Below are 10,300 nucleotides of genomic sequence, written 5' to 3' on the forward strand. Positions count from 1 at the left end.
TTTTGCACCATGTAGAATACAGTTCTCGGCTGAATAGATGGATTATAGGCTAACAGAAGCCATTGGCCTTTAGAGCTTAAATAGCAATGTTGTTGTTTCACTGTGCGTTTGTTTTTGCTTTGAAATTGATACCCAACAGAGAGCAAGTCAGGACATATGCATACAGTTGAAGTGGGACGTTTACATACACCTTAGCCAAATACATTTAAACTCAGTTTTTCACAATTCCTGACATTTAATCAGAGTAAAAAAAATCCCTGTCTTAGGTCAGTTAAGATCACCACTTTATTTTAAGAATGTGAAACATCAGAATAATAGTAGAGAGTTTTATTTCTTTCATCACATTCCCAGTGGGTCAGAAGTTTAGATACACTCAATTAGAATTTGGTAGCATTGCCTTTAAATTGTTTAACTTGGGTTAAACGTTTCAGGTAGCCTTCCACAAGCTTCCCACAATAAGTTGGGTGAATTTTTGCCCATTCCACGCTTTTTCAGTTCTGCCCACACATTTTCTATGGGATTGAGGTCAGGGCTTTGTGATGGCCACTCCAATACCTTGACTTTGTTGTCCTTAAGCCATTTTGCCACAACTTTGGAAGTATGCTTGGGGTCATTGTCCATTTGGAAGACCCATTTACGACCAAGCTTTAACTTCCTGACTGATGTCTTGAGATGTTGCTTCAATAGATCCAAATAATTTTCCTACCTCACGATGCCATCTATTTTGTGAAGTGCACCAGTCCCTCCTACAGCAAAGCACCACCACAACATGATGCTGCCACCCCCGTGCTTCACGGTTGGGATGGTGTTCTTCCGCTTGCAAGCCTTCCCATTTTTCCTCCAAACATAATGATGGTCATTTTGGCCAAACACTTCTATTTTTGTTTCATCAGACCAGACAGTACAATCTTTGTCCCCATGTGATGTTGCAAACCGTAGTCTGGCTTTTTCATGGCGGTTTTGGAGCATTGGCTTCTTCCTTGCTGAGCATGTCGATATAGGACTCGTTTTACTGTGGATATAGATACTTTTGTACCTGTTTCCTACAGCATCTTCACAAGGTCCTTTGCTGTTGTTCTGGGATTGATTTGCACTTTTCGCACCAAAGTACATTCATCATTAGGAGACTGAACGCGTCTCCTTCCTGAGAGGCATGACAGCTGCCTGGTCCCATGGTGTTTATATTTGCGTACTATTGTTTGTACAGATGAACGTGGTACCATTTGGAAATTGCTCCCAAGGAAGAACCAGACATGTGGAGGTCTACAATTTTTTTCTGAGGTCTTGGCTGATTTCTTTTGATTTTCCCATGATGTCAAGCAAAGAGGCACTGAGTTTGAAGGTAGGCCTTGAAATACATCCACAGGTACACCTCCAATTGACTCAAATTATGTCAATTAGCCTATCAGAAGCTTCTAAAGCCATGACATCATTTTCTGGACTTTTCCAAGCTGTTTAAGGGCACAGTCAACTTAGTGTATGTTAACTTCTGACCCACTGGAATTGTGATATAGTGAATTATAAGTGAAATAATCTGTCTGTAAACAATTGTTGGAAAAATGACTTGTGTCATGCACAAAGTAGTTGTCCTAACCGACATGCCAAAACTATAGTTTGTTAATTAACAACAAATTTGTGGAGTGGTTGAAAAGGGAGTTTTAATGACTCTAACCTAAGTGTATGTAAAATTCCGACTTCAACTGTATAACTATGCAGTCGGACAAATAGGTGTTGTACAATCAATTTCCCTCTTCCTAGATTCAAAGCACATAAACACCAACAAGGATCCCTAACAATGCTGTTCCGTTTCACAATTCACTTTCTTACATAAGACCCATGTAGGATGGGATTTTATTTTCATGGAGGGCCAAGAAGAAGAGGGAAATACTCAGTAAGCTTACAGTATGGTGCAAATCTGACAATTAGTTACAGAGATTCCACATTTTCTGTTCTCTGGCACATTATCTATAAGGAGTAAAGAGCTCTTGAGCCTGACTGCCAACAAGACCCAATGAAGCGGAGGAGACATGATAGAGCATGCATTGCAAACGATACTGAGGTACACTGTCATTAATACTACTGTACAACAACACCTATTAACCTGAAGACTCTTGTTTAACATAACCTTTTTCAGTGATCGGTTTGGAGTTTTTCTCAGATTTTGCATTCCATTTGTTCAGCTTTTTAGATGATCACATCTCCATATGCCTGCTGACTTCAGATGAAAAGCCCAGGTCTGGCAGCAGCAACCGCGAGGTTGTTCTGTGTTCTGTTTACCTGGGGCTTTTGACTTTCCCTCCAATACATTTACATGTTCCATCTCACGCTTGATTTGTGTCGTTATTCTTTGTCGTAATTAAGCATAATCCATTGACTGCATTACCTTACGCTACAAAGGACACATTTTGAGCTTTAATTATATATTCATTAATACAGTTTACCCATACATATTTATCATTTTAATGTTCACTAAATGTCTGTGTGAACACAAGGTTGTTTTGTTCCCTAATCAGAGCCATACCTTTTATTCTGTTTCATAGTGTAGTGTATACTACACACCCTGGTTTCATAGTGTATACTACACACCCTGGTTTCATAGTGTATACTACACACCCTGGTTTCATAGTGTAGTGTATACTACACACCCTGGTTTCATTGTGTAGTGTATACTACACAACTTGGTTTCATAGTGTAGTGTATACTACAGACCCTGGTTGCATAGTGTAGTGTATACTACAGACCCTGGTTGCATAGTGTATTGTATACTACAGACCCTGGTTGCATAGTGTAGTGTATACTACACACCCTGGTAGCATAGTCTAGTGTATACTACACACCCTGGTTTCATAGTCTAGTGTATACTACACACCCTGGTTTCATAGTCTAGTGTATACTACACAACCTGGACCTAATGCGTTACCATGGTGATAACTGTATCATTCTGATTATGGCAGAAGCATACCATTACATTTGACATTTTAGTCAATAAACAGACGCTCTTATCCAGAGCCTGGTACAGTTACTGCATTCGTCTTAAGATAGCTAGGTGGGACAACCACATATCACAGTCATGGTAAGTACATTTTTCCTTAATAAAGTAGCTATCAGCAAAGTCAGAGCTAGTAAGGGGGAAAAAAGTCAAGTGTGAGTGTTAGTTCACAAAAGGCTTTATTTTTTAAATGTTTTACTACCACTCTTATTGTACAGTCTGTAGCCTAATAACACATATGACCACAGATCATATGTGACCAATTCACTAGAAAGTAGATGATTGAGTCCCATAATGAATCAAACTCAGTGTATTTCCATTCCATTCCATTCACAATTCAATTTGTGAGTAGATTATTGGCCTTCATAACTTTTGCCTTGACACCAAATGTGATGAAGTAGAGATAAAGTAGAAGAACTGTAATGGAAAGTTTGTTGTTACTCAACTCCTACCCAAACTCTATCCAGCAGGCTCAATCCAGCCCAGAGAATACAATACCGGAACCTTTAGGCTGATCAAAGCCATAAACATGATTAGCTCCACTGTCTAAATCCTTATTGTCAATTAACTGTAGCTCTAAGTCAGCTGAATGGACTGTCCCAGAGCAGCCCCATGTGACTGCCCCCTCTCAGAGGGGATTGTGGGAGAGCGATGGCATTCCACAGCCACAGCGCCAGGGTCACCCTGACCCCATGTATCGCCAAGAACAACCATACACATTGTCTAACATGATAACACACTGGTCCAACATCAAAACACTGCAACATATGACTTACAAACACAAACAAACTGGCCAATGGAAACTCCCACCACGTATAGGACATTCACATTGATCTCACCTCAAATAGACGCAGCACGTTGGCAACCATGATGGACACAGAGCTGGCTGAGGCCCCGATCACCCCTATCACACGCTCAGGCTTGCGGATGATGGGCGGCTCTCCGTTGGAGCAGCGTATGTCCGAGGTGTCCTTCTGGATGAGGGCCTGGACGAAGGTGAGCGACTGTTCCAGGGCATAGGTGTCTCTAGAGCATGTGTCCAGGATCCTGGCCCCCAGAGTGATGTTGGGGAGTAGCTCCGGGTCACTGTTGATCTGGTCCAGGGCATAGAGCATAGCCTCCATGCGGTGAATGCCTTTCTCCTTCTTGATCTCCCCACAGGGCAGGCCATGAGGCCCCCTGGCATGGATGGGGAACAGGCCTCCAAGGGTGATGTCTCCAGGGATCTTGATGGAGTGGGGATGGAAGTGTTGATGGGAGGCCCAGGACCCAGGGCTCATCACCACACACAGCATCCATAGGAGGCGAGGCCACGTGGTGGAATGACAGCCACCCCATCCAAACGGCCAAACCATGCCATACTGGTGGTGGTAGTGTAGAGATGGGGGGGATTTAGATGTCATGATGCTATGACTTTATTGGCACGAGTCTTTACCCTCTACTTGAAGCACCTGCTAACAGATAAGATAAGGAGAAGGGAGTAATTGGGAGGTCTTGATTCAAGGCTTTACATTTCCAAGAGAGCATGACTCATCAGATTTATACCTTATTTCTTATGCGAGTACAAAAACTGATATAATTGAGAAGGAGATAGCACAGACCAATCAGGGAGCTCAGAATATATAAGGATGGAGGACAGTCACACAAGCCAGGATTTACTGTTGAATACAAATCTGGGAGATGCCAGTAACGGCCAAACAATATTTATGATTCTCAAGGTAATGTTGTATTCTTTTCAGCTATAAATGGTGACATCTTCCATTCAGTCAATTGCTCAGGGCACACTCCTGTTGCAAAATGGTACAGTCATCCCCTCACTCTATAGGAATGAAATGTGTAATGAGTTGATACAGTATGTAGCTTGTTTTCATTGTAGAAAGTGGATTTGACTGGTTCTTAAACTCTTCGAAAAAAAAGGTTCCAAAAGAGTTCTTCGGCTGTTCCCATTGGATAACCCCTTTTTGTTCAAGTTAGAACCATTTTGGGTTCCATGTAGAACCCTCTGTAGAAAGGGTTCTACATGGAACCCAAACCAGTTTATACTTAGAACAAAAAGTGTTCTACCTGGAAACAACAAGGGTTCTACCTGGAACTAACAAGGGTTCTTCAAAGGGTTCTCCTATTGGGACAGCTGAAGAACCCTCTTAGGTTCTAGATAACACCTTTTTTTCTAAGTGTAGTGATGGTGTGACTGTGATCATCTATGGCCCAAAAGGGTTAAAGCTTTTTATAGAGATCACAGTTGGGGCGGCAGGGTAGCCTAGTGATTAGAGCGTTGGACTAGTAACCGGAAGGTTGCAAGTTCAACCCCCCGAGCTGACAAGGTACAAATCTGTCGTTCTGCCCCTGAACAAGGCAGTTAACCCACTGTTCCTAGGCCGTCATTGAAAATAAGAATTTGTTCTTAGATGTAGGCCTACTATATGTACTGTTACGTTCCCCAGGAAGAAACCAACAATTGTCACTCAAACAGAAGGCGGAACTAACAATGGTCACTGACAACAAGCAAAACAAAACAGGTGGGGTTTTAGGAGAGGTTCTGAAAGACACTCATGGAGGTGTCCACTGAAAGTTGATAAGCAACAACAACTAGAACCTAAAAGACACCCACCATGAGTGCCCATTCATTTGCACAAGAAGAGGCAAACAAAAGAAGAACTCAAATCAAATAGTGGTGCTAATCCAAAACAGGAAAGATTAGATAAAGTATTGTTTTTCTAGAACTCAAATAGTGAGAGTCATGTTAATCCTCCACATCTCTCAAGAGCACTGGGCCAGCCACTCTTAAATAGCACCTGGGCCAGCACAGGTGAAACAATTTCCCACTTACAAGATGGCAACCAGCACAGGTGTAACACATACTGACTAACGAGGTGACACCAATCGGTGCGTCCCATGTCAAATCAAATCGAATCTAATCGAATTTGATTTGTCACATGCGCAGGTATACAATGAAAATGTTAACGTACAAGCCCTTAACCAACAATGCAGTTTTAAGAAAAATACCACAAAAGAATTTCATAATAAGTGCTATGGTGATAACATCCAACCTCAAAATATAATGCAAAACAACAAAGCCTGTATCAGTAGACAGAAGTATATGTCCCTAAATTGCAATTATGTGTGATTACATGGAAATTGAGTGATAAAGCTGCCCGTCTTATATATACAATTCATTGCTGCTTTGTAATGCAGTCGTTCCTTGTAAAAGATACGTTAGTCTCAATGGGACTATCCCCTGCTTAAATGAAGGTTAAAAATGGCCCTTATCTACAATATGTGATATTTCAGTAACTTTGCATTTCTGGGAAAATTAGCACTACTGACACTTTCCACTGCCAGATTGGTGAAATCATAACGGATGCCTAAAGGGTTCTCTGCCACGGCTTCTTCTCTGAGTAGCTGATAAGAAGCCAAGATCAGACTTACTATCAAATAGGCTTGAAATATGTCACCCCAATTATCTATGTGTAATGAAAAGGCCTTCACTTGAAGCATGACTTTTCTCTAACTCTGTGATTACATTTCTGGCTCGAGCTGACAACTTTCCTTAGTCAAATTCAAAATGTGTCACCTAATTACGTTTTAAAGCAGGCTCTTCATTACATAATTTGATTTGGAGCGTGCTGTAAAATGGCAGTGGTGGAACTTTGGATGTTAAACACGAGAGACAAGCACTCTCTGGGTTACACTCCAGTAGATCTATGAAATGTCATTCTGATGGTTATAAACACAACTTAAACCTGTGAGCCTAATGGTCAGTATCAATAACATATAGAAACACTCTTGTGTTGCTCTAATAACAGTGTAAATGGGACAGATCTAATTACAGTGTAAATGAGAGAGCTCTAATTAAAGTGAAAATGAGAGAGCTCTAATTACAGTGTAAACGAGAGAGCGTCTTGTCAGAGTTATAATGCCTACAATTTATAGCGTCAGGATTGCAGGCAGGCAGGGAGTTTCATGTTCAAACCAACAATGTTGTTAATTAACGGTCTATTTCAGGTCAACCATCATAGATGTGGAGAATTGACAGCAGTAGGCTCAAGCCCAGCAGGCAAAACTGATTGCAATGACATGACGCTGACATTTTTACTGATGGAAGAAAGTCATTTTTGGCAACCAGAAAAAGGCGTCACTACCTGGTTGTAATCTGCTTACCAGTTATCACTTCAACCAGATTTCAACCAAACGTGACGTCATTATAACGTCTGATGCAAAAAATGTCCTCCTGCCGGGAGCTGCTGTGTGTTTGTGACCTGTGATGTAACTTTTCAAAGAGAGAGTAACTTGTTTTGCACTAGAAAGAAAATCATGATTCAAATGCTGCTCATGACATCCACAGGCAGCACTGACTCATCGGTCAAACATGTAAACAAGTAGTCTGAATGTATCTGAATGCATGATTACACCGAGGTAAATGCTTCAAGTTTAAACTAATTATCAAGTTTGGTCTGACTACAACCACCTCTTGCTATATCTGAAGCTACTTCTATCATTTGTTGATGTATACTTTAATCTTCCCTACGTTTGGATTATGCTCATCCCTAAACTATTTTGGGAACATTTCATTGAAATATGTCAACAGACACACTGAGGATGATCCTACGTTGACACACATGTTTGAGTGAGTTTCTCACTGGCTTCAAATGATGGACAGTCACCTCCACAGATAAACAAAGGCATTATAGTTCTAGACAGACTAGTTCCAAAAATAACCATCCTATATTCTCATCCTATAAGACAACGCCTCTGGATATGGGACACTGCTGTTGTCTGATCATGGATTGTGATGTGCTCTCATATCCAAAGTCAACCCAAGTTTACAACTGGCATTAATATTGGGTCACCTGCAGCTGCCCACCTGAATTGATGATACTTGTGTGCTGCAAACCCAACTTTAATTTACATTGTGACGCAGTCCTGACCTCAAGTCTCACAAAACTCCGTTTTGGAGGAGACCGACTTTATGACCAAAATTCTTTGTAGTCAATTTTGACATTAAAATAAATGTTTATAACTCATACCAATGCCACACAGGTTGTTTTCTAAACGATAAGTTGTTTTTTAAGGGCAGTTTCGCTTAAGTGGCTGGAAGAAGTATAGTGTCGTTTAGGCTACCATGAATCCAGAACCATGGCAAATACGCGCCAACGCAATGCGTGAGAGATGAGGTACAGTTGCATACGGATGAATGGACTCACAGAGGGTCGAGGTAAACCTCGTCACACTTTTCGGTTTAAATAAGAAAACTGTTAACTGGCAAACTGAAACAACAATGTGTGAGCGAGTATGACTTGAATTGAAGAACTTTGCGCATCATCACAACGCAAGCCCACGCGCCAAATTTCAGCTGTGTACCCATGTAATTAATTGGAGCATTTTAACATGCAACTATTTGTAAACTAGAACTTTTGGTGTATTACTGCAAAATCTACATATTTGTATTGTACAGTAGCTATAATTACAGTCAGGCTACAGTGGCGAATGCTGATAGAAAAGGTGACTGACAGCAGAAAATCACCATCACATCTCAGTCCTAAAAAAGCTGGACAGTGGTCTACTATAATATTTAGCATAGTTATAATATTTACACGATTAAACATACAATATTTGCTTGAAGTTTGCATAAAACAGTGAGATGTGCAATCACGTACCTGGAAATTCCATCTTGATGTTTCTTGAACTTGCTCCTAAAAATACGCAGTCATTGAAACATTCCAAAACGCAGATCAGCCGCAACAAAATATTTCACATTTTCACACTCTCCGAAAGCAATTTGCGGTTGTCATCGATTAAACTATATCAAACATTTTGCAAAAAACAAAAATCAAGAACGATACTTGCTTGTGACGAATAGCTCTGAAAAAAATGTGTCATTAATTGGATTAAAGTCTTTATAAATTGCTTTCGAGGCTTTTGAAATTGCATCACACTAAAATGTGCAGTATTCCCCACAACTGTGACGCTTCAAATCACTATCAAATCTCTTAAAAGGCTGGTCTCTCTCTCTCTCTCTTTCGCTCTTTCTTTCTTTCTCTCTCTCTCTTTCTCTCGCTCTTTCTTTCTCTCTTTCTCTCTCCCAGCTACACACTAATGGTTGTAGATGTGGTTTAAATGTTTGTGTGTCAAATATGATTATATGACATCAGACCGCTCATACTGGTCATCTCAAGGCTTCCCTTTACTTGGCCTTTACTGGTGCATCACCATTACATCACCATGACAGTGAAACATGGCGTAGCATCTGGAAGCCATTAGAAGGATGGTATACTGTACCTGAGAGGAGATTTATTTGAGGTTATATGTGGTTATTAAGGCAAACCTAACTCCTTTTTGGGTGACAAATAAGGGACACATCGAAATTTACAATGGGGGTCATAAGAACTATGCACCCCCCAACGTAAACATTTTTCACATGACCCTTCCCTTGTACAATAAAATAAACTGAACACCCTTCTCATCATAGAATTAACTCAAAATAATGTTTATGGACAGAAATTTAAATAACTGTAGAGAGCCTGTATTTATAAACGTGGATATCTACTTGGCTTTTGTGGCGCACGTGGATTCCACGCAGGGCTATGGGTCAGGAGGCTGAGGGTTTGCCAACCACCACAGAGGAGCTCACCCTACCTGTTACATTACTTCAAATCAAATCTAATTTTATTTGTCACATACATGTGTTTATCAGATGTTAATGCGGGTGTAGCAAAATGCTTGTGGTTTTAGCTCTAACAGTGCAGTAATACCTAACAAGTAATATCGAACAATATCACAACAATACACACACATCTAAAGTAACTGAATGGAATTAGGAATATATACATATTTGGGCGAGCAATGTCAGAGCAGCACAGACTAAGATACAGTAGAATAGTATAGAATACAGTTGAAGCATGAAGTTTACATACACTTAGGTTATTATTCAAACTCGACAAGTCGGTTAGGACATCTACTTTGTATGACACAAGTCATTTTTCCAACAATTGTTTACAGACAGATTATTTCACTTATAATTCACTGTATCACAATTCCAGTGGGTCAGAAGTTTACATTCACTAAGTTGACTGTGCCTTTAAACAACTTGGAAAATTCCAGAAAAGTATGTCATGGCTTTAGAAGCTTCTGATAGGCTAATTGACATAATTGGAGTCAATTGAAGGTGTGCATGTGAATGTATTTCAAGGCCTATCTTCAAACTCAGTGCCTCTTTGCTTGACATCATGGGAAAATCAAAAGAAATCAGCCAAGACCTCAGAAAAAAAATTGTAGACCTCCACAAGTCTGGTTCATCCTTTGGAGCAATTT

The 10,300-nt window shown here is 40.4% G+C and overlaps 1 protein-coding gene across 2 annotated transcripts in view; it reads right to left on the reverse strand.

Annotated features, from left to right (window-relative positions):
* grm6a (glutamate receptor, metabotropic 6a) overlaps positions 1-9,050 on the reverse strand; it is a 41,269-nt gene extending 32,219 nt beyond the window's left edge. The window contains exons 1-2 of one of the 2 annotated variants that reach the window (XM_052481731.1): positions 8,647-9,050; positions 3,829-4,440 (exon numbers count right to left, since the gene is read on the reverse strand). In XM_052481731.1, the coding sequence (XP_052337691.1) occupies positions 3,829-4,392 (564 nt within the window). In that variant the 5' untranslated portion in view covers positions 4,393-4,440; positions 8,647-9,050. Of the gene's footprint in view, positions 1-3,828; positions 4,444-8,646 lie in introns of both variants that reach the window. The other variant, XM_052481732.1, reaches the window with a different exon arrangement.
* Positions 9,051-10,300: the final 1,250 nt, after the last annotated feature.

This window comes from Oncorhynchus keta, chromosome 27 (genome assembly GCF_023373465.1).
Source record: "Oncorhynchus keta strain PuntledgeMale-10-30-2019 chromosome 27, Oket_V2, whole genome shotgun sequence".
Lineage (NCBI taxonomy): Eukaryota > Metazoa > Chordata > Actinopteri > Salmoniformes > Salmonidae > Oncorhynchus > Oncorhynchus keta.